At 43.4% G+C, this 27213-nt stretch overlaps 3 protein-coding genes across 5 annotated transcripts in view; all 3 read right to left on the bottom strand.

Moving 5' to 3' along the window:
- Positions 1 to 126: 126 nt before the first annotated feature.
- On the bottom strand, positions 127 to 2102 carry ndufaf4 (NADH:ubiquinone oxidoreductase complex assembly factor 4). The gene is made up of 3 exons (XM_056427901.1): positions 1646 to 2102; positions 1385 to 1476; positions 127 to 605 (listed from the first exon to the last, which is right to left on the bottom strand). The coding sequence occupies exons 1-3, from the start codon at positions 1788 to 1790 to the stop codon at positions 300 to 302; spliced, it is 543 nt and encodes a 180-aa protein (XP_056283876.1). The 5' UTR covers positions 1791 to 2102; the 3' UTR covers positions 127 to 299.
- A 1677-nt stretch (positions 2103 to 3779) lies between these two features.
- Positions 3780 to 22513, bottom strand: dse (dermatan sulfate epimerase). 3 transcript variants are annotated; one of them, XM_056427898.1, is made up of 6 exons: positions 22406 to 22513; positions 19552 to 20023; positions 14421 to 14674; positions 9117 to 9356; positions 7485 to 7692; positions 3780 to 6547 (listed from the first exon to the last, which is right to left on the bottom strand). In XM_056427898.1, exons 2-6 carry the CDS (start codon positions 19977 to 19979, stop codon positions 4810 to 4812), a joined length of 2868 nt encoding a protein of 955 aa, XP_056283873.1. In that variant the 5' UTR covers positions 19980 to 20023; positions 22406 to 22513; the 3' UTR covers positions 3780 to 4809. The 3 variants fall into 3 exon arrangements, with proteins under 3 accessions (XP_056283873.1, XP_056283875.1, XP_056283874.1); XM_056427900.1 differs by lacking the exon at positions 22406 to 22513 and having other exon boundaries at positions 19556 to 19626; XM_056427899.1 differs by lacking the exons at positions 14421 to 14674; positions 19552 to 20023; positions 22406 to 22513 and adding an exon at positions 12508 to 12605.
- Positions 22514 to 23991: 1478 nt separating this feature from the next.
- The window catches only part of nt5dc1 (5'-nucleotidase domain containing 1), a 60547-nt gene continuing 57325 nt past the window's right edge, over positions 23992 to 27213 (bottom strand). Inside the window, exon 12 of the mRNA XM_056428255.1 lies at positions 23992 to 26647. Within this exon, the coding sequence (XP_056284230.1) occupies positions 26535 to 26647 (113 nt within the window). The 3' untranslated portion in view covers positions 23992 to 26534. The remainder of the gene's footprint in view (positions 26648 to 27213) is intronic.

Below are 27213 nucleotides of genomic sequence, written 5' to 3'. Positions count from 1 at the left end.
TCATCTCATCTCATCTCACAAAATGTGGAGCTATTCCTTCAGACCTATTTTTTTGACCTCTGGCTCTTTCAAAATCTGTTGGATGAATCATCAAAGGGATTATAAAGCCAAATATTTTAAATAAAATATTGGTACTTATTTATTGATCACCCATAGACATACAGTATCCCACCTACATATTAGATCACTCTACATTGGGTACAAACTTGAGGCGTGAGAAACTCAAGCAGTTACAGACGGTCGCTCTCGCGACGCACATAAATAAGTCGGCTCGTATTTTGTCCGCCCACAATCCAGTCCTACGACGCCTTTATCCGCTTGGCATTTTCAGTCTTGGGCGGAATGATCTCAACCTGGAAGGGGATGAAGAACTCCAGAAAAGCTTTGGTGTCCTTCAAATCCAGAGCATATTCCTGAGCGATCTTCGCCGTCGTCCACGTCTGAGGCTGATGCTGGTGGCTGCCGAGGGCGTTCAGGGCCTCCACGATGGTCAGCTTGCCTTTCGGGACATCTGTGAGCGCCCCCAGGCCGTAAGGTGCCCCCGGTAAACTGAACGTCAGCGGCCTCCGCTCCGACTCCTCGTACGCTGCAACGCCCTTTGAGTCCTGTGAGCAGAAGGAAAAGGAGTCGAGAAAAGCCGAAACGACCCAAACTTTGCACACTTGAATGTAAAACTGTTTGTTTTTTTCGGATCAGGGGACACAGATATCTTTTTCACTTCACTTGAAGTAGCCGGCTGTATGCAGAGCAACAGCAATGAATGCAACACACCTACAGACTCTTATGTGAAGAGCGAAGGGACCAACAACAATGTTCCTTATAGGCCACCGTACAGCTTTAAAAAGCGATTGCATGTTTACTTGCCAGATCATAGTGCAATAACTACAATAATAACTTCATATCCACACTATGTTGATCTGCACTTCACACATTTCATTTATTTACACTACACACATACTTTGCATTTTGCACACTGTCTATATTTAATATTTAATATTTATTTTAATTTGTCATTAGTATTGTGAATTGTGTATGCATATATGCATACATATATATTTTATTTTATATTTTACTTTGTTTACTTCTATATCTTTCATCCCTGTTTTTTAATGTTATATTTTATTTTTTATTCTTGTGTGTTTAGTTTATTGGTGCTGCTACTGTGACGACAAATTTCCCCTTGGGGATTAATAAAGTATATATCTATCTATCTATCTACTTCATGACCGCAAATTGCAGTCACGTAAACTGGAATAGGGAATATTGTGAAATGGTCTGTAGGCTGATAATATAAGAGCCTCGAATGCATCAACTAAATGATCTAAAGCAGCATCCATCATTAGCTTCATCTACACATGCGACACGGTTGGAGTCGTGGTCTGACCTCTGCTGCTGCCGGATCTTTCGACTCCACATACACAGACTTCAGGAGGGCCAGCAGAGGGTCGTTCTTCTGCGTCACTGCCTTCTCCAAATCTGAAACACACGGCACAGCATGCTCGTCAACAGTTGAAGCTTTCCCCAAGTCTTCTTTACTCAGCCTCACTGGTAGCGTGATGTCTGAGGCTGGGTGGGAATCAACCCGGTGGATGTCCGGAGGAGACTGTTAAGCTACACAAAGTTAGCGGAGGTTTCGGACACTCACCTTCAGAACTGCCAACGGAGGGCGGAAGCCGGACCTCGTGTCGGGGTGCCGTTCGCGGCTTTTCCTTGGAGATTTCTCGGTGCACGCGGTTCTCCAGGTTGAAATTTCGGAACATACGCACGACCCGTGCCCCCATGTTTGACATGTTATCTAAATTCGTCGATGCCAATAAAGTTTAGTCAAACTGTCGACGGCGAGCGAGACGGTTCATCTCGCGGTGGAAAGGCGAACGCAGGAATGAGCAGCGACGCCTGTTGTTTGGAAGAATATAATTGATCAAATCCTTATTGTCTAAACAAAGACTGGCTCGATTGTCTTTTCTTTCTTTAAAAAATATTATTATGGAAACACATTTTAGAAAGAGGAAGAATACAAATGAAAGAAATGTTAAGAATGATAATAAAATCAAGATATGGATGAATTACAATTTTGAGAAAACAAGTCACATACAGGCCGTCGTCAAAATGTAACCTTATTTATCAAATGTATATCATGAAATAGCAAGAGAAGCTCAACTTTTATAATTTCAAAAGTATAAATCTCATGATTTAATATATATATATATATATATATATTATTGTAAATACAAATTAAACGTCCTTGATCTATGTAATAACTTCAGTCTACTGTTTAACAAAATGAGCATTTAAAAGACCAGAAGATGGCAGCATTTCATATTGTATCACATGCAAAATAGCCTCGATAAAATAAAATAAAAGGTTGTCTTTGTCCTGAGATCCAACAATGCCGATTTGAAACGCAAGTCGAAGCTCTACCCTTTTGACACAACAAGGATTCATTTGTTAGAAAGACAAAGTACAAATAAATCAGTTATCATTTCCATACAGACAGCACAGGTCCCTTTTTATATAATGGAGGCCATATGGAGCACATCTGGAAGTGGTTATCTGCTCAATCATAACAAAACAACCCACAGCATTTTTTTCGTGAGAAGAGGAAAGGAATTCTTTTCATTTCACTCACGCACCAACTTGTGTACGACTCCTGAGTTAGGAGCTGAGGAAAGTCACCCAAAGGCCAGAGGTTCTCAGCCAATGATGCTTCTCGCTTACACCAGAGCTGTGCATGCACAAATCACAAAAAACAGACCAGTATAGACAAAATCAGACATCATTTCTGAATTAAAAAAATTTGGTGTTAGAAAATAGTTTAATTCCATTGGTCATAAAATACAGTACGGATCCCTGATGTTTGCACGTTTTAAATTACTGTGGATTTGGCAACACTTTTAAAAAAAATGCCTCTGAGGCACGTCTCTGCATGTGAGGCCTGAGGGCCGAGAAGAAGTCGTGTGTCTAGACTGTTGACTTGTGGAGTTAAAACAGATGTGTGTCAGCATCCACGTTAAATGAATATAATCCTTCCACTGTTCAGAACTCAGACAGGCTTATTAGTGAATTAGTCTGTTTGTCTGACAACAGTTTGTTTCCAATCTTAACTCGGCTATTGAATGCCTGATGGTCTGTGCTTGATCACATGATCTTATATTATACCTTTCACAATTATTCTGTGGTGGTCACCACACCTCAACCATTTAAACATGTGAAATGAAAAGCTGCTGATATTCTTTATTTTTCCTATTTTGAAAAGATATACAACATCGATTTATGGATGTTTTGTTAACTTCTTTGCCTAAATGCCTTCAGGTGGAGTTACCAGACGGACTCGTTCTTTCCATTTCCTGTCATCAGTAAAACTAACGAAAGCCTTTCATATTGAAGTCGGCTTCGGTCACAACGACAATGCAGACACTCAGCTCTCTCACGTGGCTGGGAGATGTACTGCAGATATAGATGTAAAAGAATAAGTTTTTAGAGAAAGACTAACACATTGATGGTTTGGGTCTTTTTGAGGAATCTGTTGACAAAAAGACAAATAAAGACAGAGCTTTAAGAAAACACAAGCAAAGAGAGGAAACCATCTCCGCAGTCACGTCCGATTTATACGATGTTAAGTACCCATGTGAATGCAGAGAAAACGCTCTGGAAATAAACAATAGTAACTGAGAACTTTCAAGGGAGAGAAATCAGAGTCTGTGGAGTCTCCATCTGCATTTATGCGTGTGTGTGTGTGTGTGTGTTTCGGTGAGCCAGCATGAACAACACACGAGGAATGCATATGCATGTCGTAATTTTATTTACAAATGGTATAAAACAACAAAACAATAAAAATATATCTTGCTTTCACATATATACATTTAAATGTATTTCCATGTAGACAGGACGGACCTGAAGCCCAGATGTGGCGACTGCGTCACAGTGGCTAACCTTGAGCTCGTCGACACGAGGCAGGGTCTCTGAACTTCACACAGACTCGGTTCTAAAGCTCCACAGAAGCTTATTTCATCAGAGGTGGTCTGGTTTCATCTCGACTATTCATCAATTCCTATTTGGAATTAGTTGTTTCTCCTGTTACCCATTAGGTAGACCTCATGAGTATTTAGGCCACAGTACAAAAAGAAAAAAAAGAAAAAAAGAAATCTCAAGAATATACATCTAATTTTATGGGGAAAGGGGGTCAGAATATTATGAAAATACAGTTGTAATTCCTAGAAAAGTCACAATATTATGAGAACAAGTTTGTAATCTATATATTACTATCCTTAAGGCTCATGAGGCACATTTTGTAATTCAGGGTTATATAAATAAAATTTAAAAAAGGAATATAATGAGTCATGATTTTGCACCAAAAATATGAAGAAAATAAAAATTGCAAAAGCAGGATCAAGTAATATTTGTCATAATATTATGAGAATAAAATGCATAATATTACATGAAGTGTTGCAATGTCTAGAAAAGGTAAAATATGATTGTCAATAAAATTCTCAAAATCTATTTTGTGTTACTAGATGAAACCAAGATTTATAGCCCAGTCGCAACACTGACATAAGCTATGCAAATGAGAATCTCATCACATTAAAAGCTGTATTGGTGGAATATTGTGACTTTTTCCCTTTTCTTTATTCTTACAACATGACCCTTTATTCCCCAAATATTTCATATTTATTTCTTGAAATCTCAGATTTTCTTTCTTTTTTTCCCTCAAACTGGCCCCTTTAATCTCGTGTCATAACATCCGGCTCAGACTGAGGTGTGGGTGTGCAGCAACACGCCCCGCCCTCTTTGGGCGCGCTCGTCATGGCGTTAACACTGCGCGTGGGAGCAGGAGGAGTAGAGGTACAGTAAGATGAAGCAGTCGATCAGGAGGATGGTGTAGAAACATCTCTGCGTGTGCAAACTCCGACCTCTCTGGAAGCGAGTCAGTAACACAGCCAGCAGCAGAAAGAAGGTGGCGGTGTTCAGGAGGAGGAAGAGTCGGATGTAGGAGGCGGTGCTGGAGAGGTCCTCGCTCCCGGCCGTGGCCACCATGTGAACCTCCTTGAATTTCCGGCCCTTGACGAAGGCCCCCTTTCGGTTTTTGCGTCCGTCTGCGTAATCCATGAAGGCTCCCTCGCCCTCCTCCGGAGCGTCCTCGTACATACGCTTCGAAGTCCTCTGCCGCACCTTTTTCTCATTCACCTCGATCTGTGCGAAGATGTCCGGCATGCTCTCAGAAAGCTTCTCCCCGAGGTTCACCTTCTTCGCCCCTTTGCCCTGCTTCTTGGACATGGCGAACATCTTCTCGACGACCTCCTCCGTCTTCTTCTTGTCGGAGAACTGCAGGAGGCGCTCCGCCGTCTTGCGGAAGCTGGCGGTGTTGAGAACCCGTCCGAAGATGTGCCTCTCCATCTGCTGGAAGACGGGCTTGACGTGCTGCAGGTTGTCCTCCACCACGTTGACGTACTCCTCCACCTCCTCGGGGGAGCCGTCCTCCGCGCCCGCCGCCGCCGCCTTCTCGAACACGATCTTCCTGTGGTCCAGCAGCACCATGGCAAACAGAGGCTTGCTGGTCACCTCCCCGGTCAGCAGGTAGATGGTGTAGGTGTGATCCTTGGTGGCCAGGTAAATATCCACTCGCTGGTCGTCGCCACGGAGACTGAAGCTCTGTACGTCCACGTCGGGTCCGAAGAAAATGTAGGCCACCCTGGTGTGGGGGTGCCTCAACGGCATCGTGACGTTCACGTAATTGGAGCCATTGTACGGGTACCCCCGAGGGTAATTCCAATAACCCACCACTCCTTTGCTACTGTAGCCTGTGTCGTCCATCCAAAACATCTGATACCTGTCCTCCCCGTGTGAGACGAACGCCCCGTGAACACCGTCGACCTTCGTGCCCTGGAACGGGAGATCCGTGTTGTGAAAGAAGGCGCTCGTGGCCCGGGTGGGGCTGTCCGGATGCAGGTGGATGTGGTCCACGAGGAGGAGGAGCTGCGGGTGGAGAAGGAGCACGTTCCTCTGGAAGCTCCGGATCTTCAGCTCTGGGTCGTAAGCGGAACGGCCCTCGCCCCGGATGAAGACCATTCCCTGTCTCTCCATGGCGGCTTCGACTCGCCCCTGCGCGTCGGCCGCCAGCCCCACCTTGTACTTCAGCCACTTGGAGTCGCAGGCCTCCGTCACCTGTCCCACCCACGGCGTGAAGCAGCTGCCCGAGGCCGCGGAGCTGAACAGCACCGCGTTGTTCAGCAGAGTGTACTTGGGTCCGTACAGCGCCTCGGTGACGAAGGGGACGCCGTTGGGCGCGAAGGTGAAAGTGTTCTGGTCGGGGTGCTCGTGGCCCGCGTTGAAGTTCCGCCACCCTTTGATCCACTCTTTGTACTTGTTCCTGTGGACGATGTCGAAGATGGCGCGTCCCCCCAGCTTCCCAGACTTGAAGGAGAGGAAGGTGCGGTTGGTGTCCGCCGGTAGAGCGCTGCCGTAGGTCACCACGCCCCAGTCCTCAAAGTAGTGCAGCTGGGAGGTTCCAAAGTCTGACGGAGGCGTGGCAGCGAGTCCCGGGTCATACCTGTGGGACACCGAGAGAGGACGGGTCAATGTATGACCAGTCTGGGGGAAAAAGCAACCACTAATGGGAGGTCTCATCAGTTTAACGGTTTTTCAGCGGGGATTTTGTGATGACATGCTGCAATTTACATATTTGGTGAAACCACTTATTTAACAACCTCTTTTGCGATTCCCGACATTTTCCCACAATGCATTTTGGCAACCCTAAGAGAAAAGCTGTGAGATCGACAATAACATATCAAGATAAAAACGCTTACATATGTCTGTCTGCTAAATAACATAATATAAAGAAGAAGAGTTAGCTTGTCTGTATATATATATATATATATATTTTTTAAACAGGCCGGGCCAGTGACTTTAATATTACTGTGATGTTGCCAGGCAACCAGGGGAAACTCCAGAAAGTCACTGTACACATCATGTGCTGTTTTTTATCTTTGTTTTCTTTGTACGGAGTAAAACAAATAAGATACAGCGTGTTAATTAGGGAGATATGGCTGCCTCCTTTTCTATTCTCCAGAGGATAAAGCTGGGCTTCAAATACAGCAGAAACAATCAGTCAAATAATCAATTTGTAGAGAATCGATGACGCCAAGCGTTGGCTGGTCGCAGGGAGATTTTCAAATTAAACCCCATATTGTTTTTGACAGTTAAAAATACTAGATATCCCCTTTTATGATCTGTATTTGTCATTATTTTCTATATCAAATGACTAATTGCAAAAAAATGACACATCATTTGATTTATCATAAATGAATCATGAGGTGCGGCCTTAGATTTAAATATCCATCCCATGGCAAGTCAACGGATGAAAGAAATGAAGGCCGAAATGCGAGGTACTCCACCAATAGAGCAGTTAAATAGTCGCTATAAACAGCAAAAGAAAAGAAAACTGTAGCCATATGTTTCCGGTTATGAAACCAAATTCGGCAGCTCACCAGATGAACTCCGTGTGAAGAGTACACCATCGCTGGCCCTTCCCAGCCTGCCCCGGCCCCTCCGTCACCCTGTTCTGATGAATCCGCTCTGCCAGCCAGTTTCCACTGCCGTTGCGCAACACGTAGCGGTCCAAGAAGACCAGCTGGCTCTCCGGTCCGTAGAACCAGTTGTAGTTGGAGTCCGCGATGGCCACGGTCCTCTGGAATCCTGCGGAGGCCGCGAGAAACCGAGAGCGGCGTCAGAGGCGTCGCGCGGGAATGTTCAACGTCGGAAACGACGACAAAATAAACGTGACCAATAAAATGCTGATGTTGATGTTGCGGTGCAAACAATGCATGAAAATACCCCTTCCAAACAATACGCGGATTCACACACACACACACACACACCTGGGGTGGGAGGGTTCTCACACAACCAGCGACAGTAACTACAGCGTGAAATCACAGCCGATCGTTTGTCAACCAAAATCAATCATGAACCGAAATCACAACAGAAACCCTCGGTCGAGTAGATCCTCTTCGTACTGTCCCTGTAAGCATGGCTGAACTAAAGAAGACGATCTCTCAGATATTCATTACAGGATCGGCGGTAACACTCTTGGATTATTTGTTTTAGCACACGCATAAACGGCACATTTTAATAGATTTTTAAAGAGACTGTTCACCCCCAAAACAAACTAAAAATACATGTGTTCCTCTTATAAGTCGTGCGATTTATCAGTCTAGATTGAGTTGCCAAGTGTTGGCGGTATCGGCCGTGGAGATGTCTCCCTTCTCTCCGGTAGTACTATAAACACGAATAACAACAATATCACTAATAACACCAATATAATAACACCAACAACACTCTGCTTGTGTTGCCCACAAGCGCCAAACTCCAGAAATCATGACCCGGTTACTTAAAGTCTTGAGTAACTCCTCCGCTCCATTCAGCGCCGAGACTTCTGACACTTCAGCTCCGTTTGGTGCTTAAAGGTGAAGAGACATGGCACTCCACTTCCACTGACACTTGACCTCCACTTATCACTCCTTTCATCCCTTACAACGGCCGTTCGCGGTTCTTTGTCGGTGCTTAAACTTTTTATCGGCCTCTTCTGTTCACTTCAGGAGTGTAAGCAGCTGACGCTTCAACGCACACTGGCCTTTTTGGGGCTTTTTTTTCATTTCTTGTTGTACAGTCGATAGTGAAGAAGAGGAGAGAGGGCATCAGCTCTCTCGTGGACTGATAGTAGTAATGCCGTGGACCTGAGTCTTAAATCTCTCGACACATTCCAGCTGCCATGGTGGCTCCGGATCCGAGGCCCTCCCGGCTGATGTGATTAGAGGTGCTTTCAAATGTCCGAGTCTGACCTGGGGGGCACCTCCCCCACTGCTGCCCTCCCCCTGACCTTCAGACAGACACAACTCCCGGGACGCCGCGTATCCCTGCAGATCTCAGCTCACGCATCCAGGAAGGTAATAACTACACGCATGCATACCCCCATATCGGCTCTCTAATGTGGCAGCAGGCCTCTCCGTTTCTATACGTCGAACCTAATACATCCAACTTCTGGGATGAAGCATTCTTTGTGTCGGCCATTCACAGCTAAATCTGCAAACTGTGCTGGCCACAGCGGGCGAAGTGACAGTTACCCGGCAGGATGGTCCTGTACAGGAAGGCGAAGTGTTTGAGGAGCCACGGGTGGTCGAAGTGGTTGATGGCGAAGTGACGCTGCACCAGGAACATGTACTGGAACAGGGAGCGGGTGGTGTAAGTCCCATAGGCCACGCCTTCATACAGGGAGCCGTCCGTCACGTCCTGCAGAAGGACCATGGACTTCTCCATGATGGACATGACCTGCTTGGTCCACAGGTAGGCCTCCTGCAGGTAACCTGCAACACAGGAAGATGAGCTGGTTTAGATACAGCGTGGGCACGGCCTGCATCATGCTGTCGGCCCGCTTCGGCTCACATTCTGGAGTAGTGACACGCAGACATCAGATTGTTTTGGTCGGGTTTCACCCACCTTCCTGGGAGTCTTTATTTACCGGATTCATATCTTTAAATCAATGAACCAACCACTGGAATATCTTATTAGTTCAAAAGGAAAATGCTTGATATCTTCTGATGGCAGATACTTCAAGATTTTTTTTTAAACTATAGTTTTAGCAATTGTACAATACACAATGTAAGTGCAGCTTTAGACAGAACCCTCCATTGTTTTTTGTTTACTCTCACAAAGGGGAACTACATTATCTAATCTGATACAGGGAACGGTTTCTACATCAGAATTATCTTCACACTGAAAGACCTAATCAGAATCGCCCCGGCCTCCATCAGACAAGCTGCAGAGAGGTATCACACAACATACACGGACAGTAATATAGATCTTTTTACATCTTTCTACAAAACCCCTTTTGCAAACAGTGTTCATGAAAGTGCTTCGAGAACAGATAAAAAACTAGAACGGGCACTCGGTAGAGCGCATACCTTCGCATATCACAAGATTGGGCATTGAATTATGAACATTTTGGCATTAGTTGCATGCCAATTGGATACAAATTGACCGTGCTATGGTAAAAAGAAGATTTTGACCTTTTCATGACCTTGACCTTTGACCCGATTGATCCCAAAATCTAATCAAATGGTCCCCGGATAATAACCAATCATCCCACCAAATTTCATGCGATTCGGTTTTATACTTTTTGTGTAATGCGAGTAACACGCATACAAATAAATAAATACACGGTGATCAAAACATTACCTTCGCATTGAATGCGAAGGTAATGAGAAACCTGCATTACAAAGTGACTGGGTGTAAGAGTGTGTTTATGTGTGTGTGTGTGTGTTATGTCACTAGTGGAATGAATTCAAAAGCAGCTTCTAGAAGTCTTTTACCTAAAGAAACCACACACACACACACACACACACACCATGTGCTTGTGGCTATGGAAAGCATGACACCACCATGGCACACTACGCCATGTATACTCTCTCGCACCCCGCTGGATCACGCACATAGACTTTACTATGAGGACAGACCACATGAACACTCCGGCCTCAGTACACGGAGCAGTCCCGCGGTCACCGGCGCAGCACCCGCCCAGCCGGCCGCCTCCGCCCACTGGAGCCGTCCCCAACAGTGTTTGGTTTGGGGACGGCCGGTCTCCACAGAGCAGGTATTTACCATCAAACAGGAACTCTTGGCACGCACAAAGACCATATTTACACAAACGGAGCGTCTCCAGCGCTCACACAGTCCGGGTGCCACCCTCCATACGCAGCCGAGCCGCTTGAGACCCTTCAGCACTTTCCTCAAAAGCAAAAAAATTATAATAAATAACGTCCGTATGACAGCTTTACAGGCAGGGTTCTTACACATGTTGACCAATGGATTTCCATGACTTTTCCATGACTTTTAACCAAATTTCCATGACCAAACTGAAATCTCGGTATAAACATGAACAATGTAGAACATGTTGTGTATTGAGACCGTACGCCGGCTTATATTTTGAGCATCTTTCTTGAAAAAACATATTAATTATTTTAAACTCGGCGTAAATGAACATGTGATTATAACACATTCCCATGACTTTTCCAAAACTTTTATGATTTAAGTTTTTTCCATGACTTTTCCAGGCCTGGAAATGACCATTTTAAAATGCCATGACTTTTCCAAGTTTTCCATGACCGTACGAACCCTGTACAGGTATAGAAAACACAACGTGTCTGGTTCAAGAAAACCAAACTGTTTCTGAAGCTGCACTGACGATTTCTTTTGTGGCGTCTTGAAGGAACAGTTGGAAGATAAGCCGTTTTTTTAATTTTTAATGGTTTATTTAATAAGGGACAGTGCACATTGATAAAAACATTGCAGTAAATGTGCCAGAGTTAACCAAGAGGCTATTTTTCATCTGTAGTCCCATCTGTAGTTTGTCTGACGGCTTCTGTTATCTTTGGCTTTGAACCTGTCCAGGAATCAGTGTTTTCGTTTTCTTAGAAGTATCCCTTTAATTCTACTCTAAGGCAAACGAGGACACACAAAACAATTGCAACACAGCGATTACTGGAATACGAAAGAAAAAGATAAAGAGGGTCATCGCGCTCGGCCACATTGAAAAGGGGAACCACACATCAGGCACAGTGCATTTCACGCGGTGTACAGTCCCTCTGTTTTCTCACTATCTAACTAGAATGGGCACTCGGTAGAGCGCATACCTTCGCATATCACAACATTGGGCATTGAATTATGAACATGTTGGCATTAGTTGCATGCCAATTGGATATAAATTGACCGTGCTATGGTAAAAAGAAGATTTTGACCGATCCATGACCTTGACCTTTGACCCGATTGATCCCAAAATCTAATCAAATGGTCCCCGGATAATAACCAATCATCCCACCAAATTTCATGCGATTCAAGAAGATGTTGACCTTTTATGACCTTGACCTTTGACCCGATCAATTCCAAAATCTAATCAAATGGTCCCCGGATAATAACCAATCATCCCACCAAATTGCATGCGATTCGGTTTAAAACTTTTTTGTTATGCGAATAACACGCATACAAATAAATAAATAAACTAGAATGGGCACTCGGTAGAGCGCATACCTTCGCATATCACAACATTGGGCATTGCATTATGAACATGTTGGCATTTGTTGCATGCCAATTGGATAAAAATTGACCGTGCTATGGTAAAAAGAAGATTTTGACCTTTCCATGACCTTGACTTTTGACCCGATTGATCCCAAAATCTAATCAAATGGTCCCCGGATAATAACCAATCATCCCACCAAATTCCATGCGATTCAAGAAGATTTTGATCTTTTTCATGACCTTGACCTTTGACCTTTGACCCGATCGATCCCAAAATCTAATCAAATGGTCCCCGGATAATAACCAATCATCCCACCAAATTTCATGCGATTCGGTTTAATACTTTTTGAGTTAGGCGAATAACACGCATACAAATAAATACACTGCGATCAAAACATAACCTTCCGTATTTTCAATGCGAAGGTAATAATGAGACTGGTTCACCTCATGTCTAGCAGAGGGGAGGCCGCTGCTGTCGGCTCAGTTAGGCCCGGCTGTCTCCCACGCTGTTAGCCAGGGTGCTGCGTCTGGACACCCACAGATCCCTCCCTCAGCACACATTATGTCCAGAGGAATGCGAAAGGTCAAGGGATTTGTTATTTACAAACGCTCTTGCACATTATTCTCTGCACCTCGTCACAGGATCTTGTGTTCCCGCTGGAGCGCGTTGCTTTTTGTTGTTTTCTGATCCATTTCCCATTCGGGGCAGGGACAGTCACGAAGAACAATGTTTTCCAGAGTTTGACGACTCAATTACGGGGTGCATTCATGTGGCGTATAGGCACGTAGTTATGCTTTCTATTAAAAGCAGTAACAGAGGAACGGAAAGGAAAGGGAGAAAGGAGTTATTGGAAGGAAGCAGCATTGCGAATGCTGCTATTGAGGCAAAATGTCAAGGCTGAACGCTTGACATTAGTGTCTTTACTCGACTTTTCAAAGGTCTTAACAGGATGCCAGGCGGTTGGTTTCATGATAAGCTCACGGAAGGCCCAGTGAATACCATTCTGGCAGAGCCGTGGACAGCCAGGGGGGAGGGCCGTGTGACGGGGAGGGGAGCTGGGGTTCCCCGCGGGGTGAACTGTGCACGCGGAGCACAGTTCACTTACAGGGTCTGGAATGTGCTGCCGCCGTCTTCTGTGTTTATCCGAGTCTGGCGGCGCTGCCTCGGAACCAAACTCGCAGACGGCGTGCATATTTCTAGTTTCAGTGAGCGGCTGTTGTGAATTAATTGGTCCAATAAGTCAGCAATTGGCTGAAAGATTGTGTCAGATAACCAATGAAGAAGACAAGAGTTTCTTCTTCACTCCCGGTATGGAAACTTTCCATTTATTCTCAGGAATTTCGGCACAATAATATTTGGATGTAATGTCATCCCTTTGCACAAGAAATGAATTATACGTAAACGCTGATGGCACGCAGTCTGCACAGTGTCAGGCGAGAGCCTCGAGTGGGACAGTGTTGTATGACGCAGCTAAAAAGAAAAACAGTCCAGCAAACTTTTAAGAAGCAATTTTCTCACCCCTGCTTGATATCATCATCTCCACATGAGGTCTGCTGTAAAGAGCCCCACGTCGAGCAAAACAAAATCAAAGTCATAAACACAAGCCTCCCCCCCGGGCAACAAAGACAGGCAGGCAAACTCACTTTTTCCTCGACTCGACACAAAATATAATGAAACGAGTAGAGGTCCGCCTCTGCTTCCCTCAACACACAAAAAAGCCTCAAATAAAACCACTGTGACCACAGCGGTTCTGCCCACTGCCATTTAGTTCACGACAGGGATGTCTATGTGTACAGATTGTAAAGCACTCTGAGACAAATTTGTAATTTGTGAAAATGGGCTATACAAATAAACTGAATTGAAAAAATGTAATTGAATGTCATCAAATGGACTGTGGACTGCCGCTTTGAAGCCTCAATTTCGCTAATTTGGCAGTTGCCATCTTGTTTTTTTGGAACAAGAAGTGAAACGAGAGGGTGGAGTTAAGTACACCTTAACGCTGAATAAGACCACCATTTTAGACCACCAAGAAAAGTTGCAATTAACTTTCATGAACTTAAAACACACAGTGAAAGTGTTTAAGTTGTAAGACAAAAACACCCGACAACTGTCAATCACAAGGTAGCCCCGCCCTGAAGCATACCCTGCTTGTCGTCTATTTCACTCTAAATGGAACCATAATTTACGTAATGAAAAATATGCTGTATTGGAGAAGAATTGAAACTAGAGATTCAGACCATAAAGTCACAATCACAAAGTTGACTGAGGTATAAATCATGTGAGACGTAGAGTCATTTCCTAATAGCCCTCTAGACAATCAAACACATTGACATTTCCAAGGCACGAGTCCACTAACCTTGGGTCATGTAAACGAGGCTTCCTGTGAGCAGCGCCACACAGTTGGTGGGCTGGTGGTTGTGCAGGTACTGGAAGCCCCAGCCTCGGACGTACGACTTCTCGTACATCAAGCGTGACGCGTTGCCGATCACCTGGAGGAACCGCTCTTGTTCGCCCTTGTTCAAGTACTCGTACAGGAAGTCGTAAGCGGTGGCGAAGCCGACCAGAGAGTGCGCCAAAGGAACCTCGTCCCAGGGGGCATCTTTAACCAACCTGCAACACACACACACACACACACACACGCGTGAGGCTCAAGGCGAGGCCTTTAAACACATGTGGAGCACATGGAAAATAAACATTCTACGGTAATCAGGTGTCAAATGTTCACTCTTTAAAATTAAAGTTCTGGAAAATGACAGTCATGAACAAGAAGGTATTTTTCTTTGAAAAGCCTTTTTTTTATTATCCTTACCACAGCTGTAAAACGTCTATCCGCTTTGAAAGAATAAATAAAGACGCTAAGTCGCAGCGTGCACCACAACGGCTGCACCATTGCGCACCTATAAAAAAAAAAACATTAAAAGTGTAGTGTGCGCAAATTCTCTCCTGGTTAACGGGGCGCTGGGATCTGAGAATGCTGACTCCTGTGGGTTTCAAGGGTGCTTAAGTGTTGGTGTTGTAAAAGAGTGAAAGGTGTTGTGTAATCAGTCTGCACACTTTAATTAAATAAGAAAAGAACCTCGGATGTGGGGATGAAACCTGGCGCTGTATAAACTACAAATCTAAGACATGTGACCTGGGTGATCCAATCACATGCAAGCTGATAAGGATATATGGATATATAAGTACATATAAGTACAGCTGATAAGTACATATGGATATATATAAGTACGTATAAGTACAGCTGATAAGTACATATGGATATATAAGTACGTATAAGTACAGTTTATAAGTACATATGGATATATAAGTACAGTTTATAAGTACATATAGATATATAAGTACATATAAGTACAGTTTATAAATACATATGGATATATAAGTACATATAAGTACAGTTTATAAATACATATGGATATATAAGTACATATAAGTACAGTTTATAAGTACATATAGATATATAAGTACATATAAGAACAGTTTATAAATACATATGGATATATAAGTACATATAAGTACAGTTTATAAGTACATATGGATATATAAGTACATATAAGTACAGCTGATAAGTACATATGGATATATAAGTTAATATAAGTACAGCTGATAAGTACATATGGATATATAAGTACATATAAGTACAGCTGATAAGTACATATGTATATATAAGTTCATATAAGTACAGCTGATAAGTACATATGGATATATAAGTACAGTTTATGAATACATATGGATATATAAGTACGTATAAGTACAGTTTATAAGTACATATGGATATATAAGTACATATAAGTACAGTTTATAAGTACATATGGATATATAAGTACATATAAGTACAGTTTATAAATACATATGGATATATAAGTACGTATAAGTACAGTTTATAAGTACATATGGATATATAAGTACATATAAGTACAGATGTGAAGGCATTGTGATCCGCTTGCTCAGACCAGAACCAGATGGGGTCTGGTCCGCATCTTAATACCAAACTAACGCATTTTAAAATACACGGTGACAGAACTTAGACAATATATGAAAGTAATAAATAATAAATAAAAAATCTTGAATGGGGATATATTATATAATTTTTTATTTAACTTGTTGGTCCTTTAATGTCAAGTTTCTTTACTTCAAGAGCACAAATTAATAATTGGAGTGCATCAATTTTAGATTCACTCATTACATTACATGTCATTTAGCAGACGCTTTTATCCAAAGCGACTTACAATAAATGCATTTAACCTAGAGTACAAACTAACAACATGAATACAGAAAGTAACATTTCCTCAACATAGTCGAACCACAAAAGCACCATAATAAGAGCTATTTAAGTGTCACTGAAGGGCTAATCTGTGTTTTAATCTAGATATAGTCGGAAAAGATGTGTTTTTAGTTTCCGGCGGAAGCTGTAGAGACTTTCTGCTGTCCTGATGTCAGTGGGGAGCTCGTTCCACCACTGAGGAGCCAGGACAGCAAACAGTCTGGATTTAGAGTGATTAGCTCGAGGTGCAGGATTCACTCTTTTCAGTTGTTGAAGTTTTTCAACCCAAAAGGTTTAAAGCGTAAACTGGCAAAGAAAGTACAGACCGGTGATCCACTTGATGTTGCTAATACATTGCTTCCACATGTGAAGTGGCCAGCTGAGGTTTAATTAGAAACCACTTCCCGCCTGCTCATGCAAATTAACACCAAATGGGTCGGCGTCGCTTCTTTCTGCTGCAATGTGCCCGAATGGCGAGAAGGGATGCGATTATAAAAGAGGATGCCAAGTCACAGGTGGACTGTATATTGAATCACGCCAAAGCACACACAATCACACTTCTGTATGTTTGCACAGGCCGTGTAAAAAAGAGAAAAGAGCAAGCGTGCACACCCAGTACGCCACAAAGTAGAAGTTCCCGAGGCCCAACATGGTTCACGGAGTCGTTCGGAGACGTAATTGAAGGTCGCGAATACCACAGCTGACTGGCTCCTGGAGCCGCGCGAGACTTCAGAGGTTCAGTGACCGTTCCCAAGGAGAAAACTCACAGTGGGTTCTTAAGTTGTGAAAACACATGCTCGGTGGTTTCTCCTCTCTGCACTGCGGCACACGTATTGTTACTGGGAAACATGTCCTTCAAATTACAATCATACCACACCAGCTAAACCCTCCTGAGCCCCCTCTTAGAGATGGAAATGGAAAATACCCTTCCGCACGTCGAAAGAACGACATTATACTAAATATCCGGAAGTAATCTTGAATATGTGGTCGACTCGTTCATACGAGTCCCGTTTGAAGATTTGGTGCGACATTCTCCTCGAGATGCGAGGACTCGTCAAGCGGCCCGACTCCTGAGACGATTGACTGGTCATTGATGGACTAATTCTGTGAGCGCGTGTGAATGGACAGCAGGCGGTTACCATGGACACCAACACGGGACGCAACCTCCGTCACTCCTACAGTCTTTGAATTAAAAGCCGTGGAGAGCGGCGAATGGATGTAATCCACTTCTCGGGCCACTTTGCACTTGAAGGCAGAACTAATGCTTCGAAATGAGGAAGCACCGCCGCCGGCCGTTGACTGCATGACCCTGAAAAGCCGGAGGATTGTTCAAATTTGGCTCAATTGGGTGGATTTAGGTGACTTGTTGGTTGTACTTCTCACGGTGTGCAGAATGGAAAGGATGCAACTGGTTCCGACTGAACACTTCATATTGTGTTTATACGCTGCACGTGTGATTAAAATCTATGGAGCTGTAAGCGTTTACTGTGTCGAGCACCTTCTAACGTTTCAATCTATCCCAGATCTGTCTTTTGAAAATGAGCTAAAAGCCCAGAGTTTATGAGCAACTGGTTTGTGTTGAAACGATCGAACTGGTTTACCGATGACCTTGAACCACGTTCAAAAGGTGAATAAAGGTCAGAACTCAGAAGACAACTTTCTTTGCTTCGTCTTTTTTTTTTTAACACTGGGTGATTTATATTATTATATTATTTATAGTAAAGGGAAAATGAAAAAGATGCAGGTGGCTTTCAATGATGCCTTCAGAATCCTGCTCAAGCTTCCGAGATGGACAAGCGCAAGTCAGATGTTTGTGAGCCGGAACGTTCCCACTTTTCATGCTGTTTTGAGGAATTTTATGTATAAATTTAAATGTCGACTAAGTGTCTCAGATAATGTAGTTATAAAAGCCTTGGCTGACCCAGCACTGAGTGATACCAGGTATTCGTCTTGTTTCTGGAAGCAATGGAACAAATGTTTATATGTTTTTTAATCCTGAGTGATTTTTTTTGGCTGCAATGGCTGGACCGGTGTCCTCGTATTGTATTTTATATATTGTTGTTGTATTTGTGATTGTTGTTTTATGGACCCATGAGTCTGGAATAAAGATATATAATTTTCTAATGCAATTAAAAAACAAAATGGAGTTTTGTATTAAAAGAATAAATTAAAGAATATAAATATTTTGATTGATTTGTAATGAAAAAATGAATGACATTTTTTTTTTTAATTGCATTACAGAAAATAAAGAACTTCATCACAATATTCTAATTTTCTGAGACAGTCCTGTATATACTCATTTGATCCGACCATGGCAAATTCTCTGTTCCAAGAAATCCAACAACCTAGTAGCCCGAACATTTTTTTTGGGCATTGTATGTTTCTGCAAACCACATCACATGTTCAATGTTGACAAACAAAAACAAAAACGATCGGGAAGCAAAACGATGATATTTGCGTGAAAAAATAAGGTAACAACGTAATAACGTAACGTGACAACCATCAATTACGTCCGCCACCAGCAGACTGTCGCGCGTAACATTATGTAATGAGCGTAACAACGTTGCGCATCAAGTGTAAAGTCAATGTTTACTTTTGGTTTCGCTCAACAGAGGTCTCCTGGGTGAAAGTCGGCCTTCTCACTTTTTAGACTGCTCCTTATACCCAGAGAGGATTATACCACGCAACTTTCCATAACAGTCTCTAGATACACTATACTATATTTCTGGCTTTTCCCAAATGCAAAAATACCAATATTCAACATATCCTCTTGTTTGCAGAAACATACTCTGCCTACTTTTTCTCGGGGCAAAAACATTTTTTCTATGCATCTGTTCAAACCCGGGTTCACATGCAGAGTGGTGTCAACTCCGGTCCCCTGGACCCTGAGCTTCAGCCCAGGTCCCTGCAGTGGGCTATTCAGCTCACATCTGAAACTTTCATTTCCTTTCATGTTTGACAAACAGCTGCTACACATATTTCCCGGAGCACAGACGTGTCTTCACCAGCGCTCTGCCCACAGAGCAAACAGAGAACCCTCCCGAATGGGGCCGACCACAAATCCTCTTGAGCAGGAGGACTCGGCATCGATACCCGGATATCAGCACAGACACCTATTTGTCTCTGTGAAAAGAACAGCAGCCGAAGCTAAGAGGATGGCAGTTAACACGTCTCAGAGGCTCTCGTAACGACAGTGAATCAAGTAATGAAAAGACAGAAAATCTACCAACTGGGCTGCGCCGCCATCCTCTCCATGTAGTCCTTGGCCAGGTCGAGGGCCCCCGCCCGGTGAGGGTACAACACGCAGAACATGGACAGCACGCCCAGGTTGTTTCCGTACACCTCGTTCCAGCGGGCGCTGAACTCGGCGGGGCTCCAGGGGGGCAGGTAACTGTCCGGGTGCTCCAGCATGGTTTCACCCGCCTCGCGGATCCTCCTCGCCATGTCCCGATGAGTCCCCGCCGCCGCGTACTGCAGCTCCTCCACATCCCCCCGGTTGAAGTATAGCATGGGGTGACCATTGTAGTTCCCCCCCATGAAGGGGATTCCTACGCCGGGGTCCACTTCCGCTTCTGCTGCCGTCGCCGGGGCGAGCAGGGGCCACAGCAGACTCATGAAGAAGACTGCGGGGGCCCCGCGGGTGTGGGTTCTCATCGTCTCATCAGACAGGGGACTGTGGCATCGGCGAAGGAGCTCAGCTGAGAGGGAACAGTGGGGGTAAGAGAAGGATTAGAGAAAGCCAGCCCAAAAGCCCTGCATTCCTTGAATAATTAGATGCAGCTGTATTCCTGGTGATGGAGGCGTTCCATAGGAATGGAGGCTAGAACTGAAAACACGACCGTCCGATGACGTAGGAGTCATCGGCGTTACACTTTAGACAAAACAGTTTTCAAATTCTTAATTCTCTAGGGTTCCCAGAAAAAAAGAATTAGACCCTTCTGCCATACAATCTACACAACTACCGCTGCGTTACCACACATTCACTTCTTCTTGATTTCTGAGGTGGTCAGCAGACAAGTCTCGCCCCGCTCACCCAGATGGCGAGACGAGCAGGTCATAAATGGCCCGTTACTGCAGCAACGTTACTCTACAACCCCGAAACTGAACCGCTGGGCTCTACAGAGAGACAAGAGTTGGCCCGCCGTCTCCGCTCTGAACATGAGAGTAAATTCCATGACCTTAGCGGAGCGCTTGGCAAAGGCCGGCTGGAAAACCCTTTGGTAGGGATTTCAACGTCGTCTAGACCGGGGTCCATTCTAATGCAGCGCGCTGTCCGGGGTGTGTTTTCTGTTACCTTTTAATACAAAAGAAAAAGCTCAATTTTCAGACATAAAAAAAAAAAATCCCCCTTCTGAAGTTCATCTTTGACATCCGACACATTTCACATTCCTGGGAGGTGAACGACGAGGACGGTGGACCTGGAGCGGAGACGGAGCCTTGAAGACATTCCGGACTAAGTCATCACACCGCGACGGATCTATTTTAAGTGAGGACGCCTGAATTAAAATGATGTCAGACTTACTTTGGGCTACTGTAATAAACTCAAGGGATATCATTTTGGTAGAGACCGTGTTAAGATAAGTGCGATACAAAACAAGTTCATCATTAGTAGGTCTTCCTATTAGACCTCATAGTTCATTCATTCACCCAAATGTTTAATTATAATATCTGTAAATTATATTATGCCATAACAAACGTGATTTACATATGCAGGTTCCAGCTCTGCTGCCTTTTTGCCTGTTTCATATCATTGTAAATATGTGTATATATATATATATATATATTTGGGTTTCAAAACATGCATCTAAACTCAGAGTGAATTTTGTGTTGTTGTTTTTTCCTCCATAATTTTTTGTGTTGTATAGACAGCGATTTGTTCATTACTTTGATAAAAAAATTGAAATATAAGTGGATAACGAAGCGCTACAATGCCATATTCCTTTTTTAAATGGTATATCATGAAGAAACGTAGGTGAAAGTGTTGTTTCGAAGCCGTCTGCACAATGCCAGGAACAAAACCGTCATGGAGAAGTGCTACAGTGAAGCCTTTATGAGGGCTGAGGACCAAATCTCTGTATTTTCGAAGCACCGACTGCCATGTGTCTGCAGCAGAGTATCGAAACGTACCAAGCATCAAAGCGGAGGACTGATATACGAGTACCCATCCCCCGGTTCAAGATTAATCTATCCATTCTTTGCTGAAAGTAATCAAATTAGAAGTATATGGAATACAGCTAACCCAACCAGAACCAGCCAGGAAAATACATGACCATGTCTGTTTTTAATTTAAGAATAAACTCTCAATACCACCACACAGTACAGGACCTCAGGGTGTTGTACATGAGTCTCTCTGTTGGAGACATTATCTCATTGCACTCGAGTACATTTCATAGTGTTGCACTAAATTCTAATTTTGCTGTGATAAACTTAGATTATATTCTCCTTTAGTCAATGAGGGGATTATTACACAAGAAGAAGAGAAAAAAAACACCGGAATGCAAAAGGTGTTGTCACTGTCAAATGAATTGGCAAAATCAATGCATATAGATGTAGATTAGCAGCGCGCCTCAGGCCTTCAGAGTACTTTAGGGTCCCTCGGATTTCAAACAATTAAGTGCTGTTCAAACGCAGACAGTAGTTATGACTGATTAATATCTGCCGCCCACCATTGTTCCACAGAAGGTAAAAGAAGAAGAAGAAGAAGAAGAAGAAGAAGAAGAAGAAGAAGAAGAAGAAGAAGTCTCATTGTCAAGCTCCAGAAATGTTCTTCCGTTTCACAGACCTCACTATCTTTATGCGAACTTTCCCTTCTTTGGGTCAAGTCTTTCCGTTTTTTTTAAACAAAAAGAAGAGTCCATAATGTGACTGCGGGGGAGTTAGTCTGTCCGACTCTTAATAAATAAATAAAAAAGCCCCTCCACCAAACCGTGAAGTGAATTATAGCCCAATGCCAGTTATCAATGGTATCGATAATCCCAAATCCACGCACTGAAGTAGCCCCGTTGGCATCGACCACGAACAGACGTCGGTAGAAGTGAAGTATAAAACTAAAAGAAACGAAAGAAAGACGTGTACGTTACCTGTCAGAAGCGGGGCACGAGGATCCGTCTCCCCTTCGTCGCGACGGGCATTTCCGCTCGTCACAGCGGCGGGTCGAGAGAAATTATCGATCAGGGTGAAAAGTTTGCTTCAGGGACGAGACGGAGTTCGAGAGGGGAGGAGGGAGCGAGAGAGGGGAGGAGGGAGCGAGAGAGGGGAGGAGGGAGCTAGAGAGGGGAGGAGGGAACGAGAGAGGGGAGGAGGGAGCGAGAGAGGAGGGGAGGGAACGAGAGAGGGGGAGGGTAAGGGAGAGGGTAGGGAACGAGTGTACGAGTGCGGGAGGGAGCGTCACGCGAGTGTGTGAGTGAGTGAGGAGGGGCGGCAGGGGAGAGAGAGACTTAAAGCGGACCTAATGAAATAAGTGGCCGCTGCCCTCCCCCCACTTAGCTAGGTTAACAGGGAGTGATAGTCGCTAATGAAGGGGATGAAGTGTGATACTGGAGTTTTAAAACTAAATTAGGTTAAAAAGGTACATGACCCCGGAATTGAGTGGATAGGCTTTAAGACCCTGCACATTAATATGTGATACATTTAGCTATGTACAGCTCCTTGCAGCTCATAATTCAACTGGAAAAAGCTGCTGTTTTCCTATTAAAAAAACATTTTCTAAAACCAAAACAAACTCCATGTTCATGCACATCTTGAAATACAAGACAAAACAAACAAAAAAGTGAAATAAATACAAAATGAGATGCACTAACCCTTCATTTTGTTCAGTGTCCCATTGGATATGAACTCAGCTGACAGTTTATTAGGTACACATTGCTTAAGCTAAGGCGGTCTTATACAACAGTAAATCCTCCATTTATAAAGATTATGTTTCATTTCCCGTTTAATCGGTTTCAGCGCTGTGTTGATTCAACTTCATGGTCATTCTGTGGTTTGTATTAGGCTGTATTATTATTTGATCTATGTGTAGCTAATTTAATGAAGATGGGATGTACTTGAGGAAAAACATGTAACCTTCTTGAAAGAGCCTCTGAGACACAGAACATCTGTCCACCTTGTCACACACAAACCTCGTAAATGTAACTTCACTCCAATTTTATGACTCAATAATGCAGATCTTTCAGTTGGACATCCTCGGTGAAAATCGCTATTTTCCTACGGCTATTTCTCAGGAAATTACATCAGCACATCGTTATTTATGCGATTGTCTGACAGGTGTGTAATGTCAATGGGAAAACAAGCAAGCGTATTCATATTCAGAGGGTGAATGTGTGTTATTTGTTCTATATAACAGCTGGTAACTATAGCTTAACCTTGGCAGGGAACGAAGGGAGACGTGGCTTTGACTCTGCAGGTCTGGGCTTTTCCTTGAAGGACTCCAGAGGAGTTCAAAGTCCTGTGTTGCAGAGCTGCCTAAAATAGAAAATATGTCTAAAACATTACTACATTGCTTCCCATTTAAACAAATTAGCCGTTGTCATAAATGAGTTAACATGGGTCTCGTCTTAAACTCCGCTCCATGTGGTGCATTCCTATTTAATCCTGTATATGTGTATGTATGTGCAGAACGAGGTCTTTGGTTGCAAAGCAAACTCAAAAAGAGAAAAAAAAACCTGTGTAAGAAAATTGTAGAACATTTTTATTTCATCGACAGTACACTTGAACACAGAATTTAACTTTCTGTGTTTTCAAGAACTTAAGACCACAAATGAATCCAACATAGGCAAATGTGCATGTCAAATTTTCCAAGTTGGATGAGAAAAGAAGAGGAGAATCACCACAGGCGTATGCATACACAACCTTCACACACGGCAAAAGTAACAATTCCCTTTGGATGACCAATCTCACACACACGACAGCTATATGCTACTTATTGTCAAAATATTCTCTCCTCCCTTGTGAGATCACGGCCATCTAAAAAGAAAGTTTTTTTTAATGCTTTTATTTGATCAGACGAGAAGATGGAAACCAGTGTTGTCTCTATGTGGTTACCATAGAGATCGGTCCGGGATGTTAAACCCAGTTTAGCACAAGATAGCTGACACTAGCTAGCAGCTAGCCAAGAAGCTACCGAACCGCCATCAAACTCCTTCTAACTTCCTCAAATAGTTGCATGGATACATTTTGTTTCTTGTTCATGTAGCTGTAACGTGAACTTGGCCCTACTCGTCACCTTTGCCACTTGGGGAAGCCTTTTGCGTCGTATCTTGACGCAGGGGGGTAGCTTGAGGTCAACATTGTGACGCGCTAGCGTTTAGGTTCAGGCCACACAACTACTTGGTGAAGGTTAGAAAAAACAAACCTCATCTTTTAGCTTAAAATAACTTTGCTTATTACGTAACTTAGGGTGTGATGCGACTCAGTCGCCTGGCGGCAATGTCTGAAAAATAGCACATCTTTCGTTTTTTACAAACGCCAGCCCTCTGAGTAAAAGTCACGCATATTTTATTTTATTTTTTCACCTATCCACCATCCCTAACTTTAGTGCTCTTAATACTACGTCAGTTGGTCTCAAGACGCCTCGGACCACGGCCCAAGCATCGGTATTAAACGCCCTGGGAGTGAGGCCAGCCTGTTGAAACAATGTTAATAAATAAAAAAAAGTCCAGTTAGCCTATTTCATAAATGAAAAATGAACTCATCTGAGACCAGCAGCAGCTAATTGTAGGCCCCCCCAAAAAAGCACAATAGGCCTAACCTGCAATGCAGTGGCTCAGTTCAAAGAATGCATGGTCACTTTGTACCATTGCCTGCACCTTCAGAAAACTATTGCGGTTCCCCAACGCAAAGTTAGTAGTTAGCAAAGTAGCCGAGTGCAAAACAGATGAAACCAAGCCGTATGAGAAGTAACATCGAGGAATTCACGGACAAACTTAAAGCAGTTTAAATGACTTGGTCAGAAAAGGTTACAGTGCCAACATGTAGCACCTGGAGTGTCCTCTGTTGTCAGGGTCAAACAACAATCGTAATGGATATTTTGGGCCTCATATGGAACAGAACCGTAGAAAACCTACCCAAACTTGATGTGTATGAATTTGCTTTCACAATAAGAGACGTACATTTAGACTTGATCAGAAAACCCCCAATGATGTGGCGGCAAGCAACAACAAGTTTTGGAGTTGTTGCACCTTGAGGCTAAAAGTGGTCCGGTCTTAATGCTAAGCTAGGCTAAACACTTCCCGGTTGTGCAGAGATGAGTATGAAATCAATCTTGGGTGACACAAGAGAAACAAACAGAAGTCCACAGAGTGTTTCCGAAATACTACGCAAACCGACAAAATACCCATTCAGAGGTCGGCAAGGCATATTGTACTGCATATGAATGAAGCACAAGTAGTCCACGTTTTTACACAATCACCCAAAGAGCACATGTCACCATTGCACCAAAATAATACTGATAATACAGAGAACATCTAGCATAGTCTTCATCATCAACTATTATTGTTACTATTATTAAATGTTTCCCAAAGTTGTGTTTTTTTGAGCCAGCCAACACAAAAGGACAATGACCTGATCAGGGATCAACACCTTCTACGAAACGGACACAGGGGAAACGGTACACCTTAGACCTAATGTTAAGGTTACTAAAAGGCATACAATAAAACCATATGATTACAAAAGGAGGACCTCACAATAACTGATGTACTGAAATACAGACACAATGACTCTAGAAGATTTTTTTTCAGGACAAACACACTGTGACCATCTGTGTACCGTTTACAGTGGAGAACTATCTTGAGGTATTCACTTCAGGGATAAAGAGACAGTGAAATGTTCACTTTATTTTGAAAATGTTCAAAGAAACGATCTACCATAGGGCATCACGCATGAAACAACAAACACACTATATTTCCTGTTGTTACTGTATGTATGCAGACACACACACACCATTATTTTGTCATATTTCCACGTGTACGGTACACTAAACCACGAAACAACGTTCAAATGTAGGCGTCATTACAGAGAGATACTGTGGATTCACAAGGTTTCTCTGAACGGGTGAGGGGTGTATGCGTCCTGTGCTCCACAGACGGCAGCGGGGTCAGATGGGAAACTACAGGCAAAAAATGGAGGCACATTCCTCTCCTGAGGCAAAGGGCTAAGGGAGGACTTTGTTTCCTTCTTTTTCCTTCCTTTTTTTTTTCTTTCTTCTTCTTTTTTTTAGGACAGACTCTCACACCTCTTGAGCAAAGAATCCGGGGGCCTGGGGTAGTAGCCGGTGGTGCAGGGCTTGTCGGGAGAAAATCTGGGGAACTTGTAGTCCAGAGGGAGATCTACAAAGAGTAAAGTCAAAGAGAGAAAGTCAACTGCAGCCCGCCTGAACGTTTAACTGCTGCGGGAAAAAAGCAAAAGCAAATTCTCAAGAGTAATGATTGAGTGGAAAAGCACCCTTTGCTCTAGACAGCAGGTAGTAATCACTCAGGCCAGAGAATGTTGGACTCATTCGTTTGTGTCTGGCATAAAACAATCAGAAATAACAGACCGGAGAGAGAGAAATGCCAAGTCACAATAAAAACATTGCGACATTTTAACATGTAAATAAAGCATTCTGGGAACTGAGATCAAAGATATGTTGCTAAGTTATTTCAACGAACATTCATTTTCTGTTGATTTTGGAGGTCCCCGTTTCAGAGCACCTGGTCTCCCTTTAGAAAACCTCTCACTTTGATCTACTTCTTTCATTGTTCTCATTTTGAATAAGAGGAACTTATTGCAACAACAGCACACAAAGGTGAAGTGAAGCAGGGAAACAGGGTTGGGTTTGTTTCATTTTCCGTGTTCAGACTCAAACAAATAATCCCAGTGTGAAAAACAGCCCCAAAGGTCCCCGTTATATGGG

The sequence above is a fragment of the Pseudoliparis swirei genome, chromosome 12, assembly GCF_029220125.1.
Source record: "Pseudoliparis swirei isolate HS2019 ecotype Mariana Trench chromosome 12, NWPU_hadal_v1, whole genome shotgun sequence".
NCBI classification, from domain to species: domain Eukaryota; kingdom Metazoa; phylum Chordata; class Actinopteri; order Perciformes; family Liparidae; genus Pseudoliparis; species Pseudoliparis swirei.
This window is presented reverse-complemented; position numbering and strand designations above follow the sequence as displayed.

Bases quoted from the DNA above. Each gene is read 5' to 3' on its own strand.
- ndufaf4 (XM_056427901.1), bottom strand. From the start codon at position 1,790: ATGTCAAACATGGGGGCACGGGTCGTGCGTATGTTCCGAAATTTCAAC. The intron at 1,477-1,645 runs GTGAGTGTCCGA...CGTGTGTTTCAG, and splicing joins CTCCGTTGGCAGTTCTGAAG to ATTTGGAGAAGGCAGTGACG. The intron at 606-1,384 runs GTCAGACCACGA...TTCTGCTCACAG, and splicing joins AAGATCCGGCAGCAGCAGAG to GACTCAAAGGGCGTTGCAGC.
- dse (XM_056427898.1), bottom strand. From the start codon at position 19,979: ATGAGAACCCACACCCGCGGGGCCCCCGCAGTCTTCTTCATGAGTCTG. The intron at 14,675-19,551 runs GTAGATTTTCTG...TGTGTGTTGCAG, and splicing joins ATGGCGGCGCAGCCCAGTTG to GTTGGTTAAAGATGCCCCCT. The intron at 9,357-14,420 runs GTTAGTGGACTC...CCTGTGTTGCAG, and splicing joins CCTCGTTTACATGACCCAAG to GTTACCTGCAGGAGGCCTAC.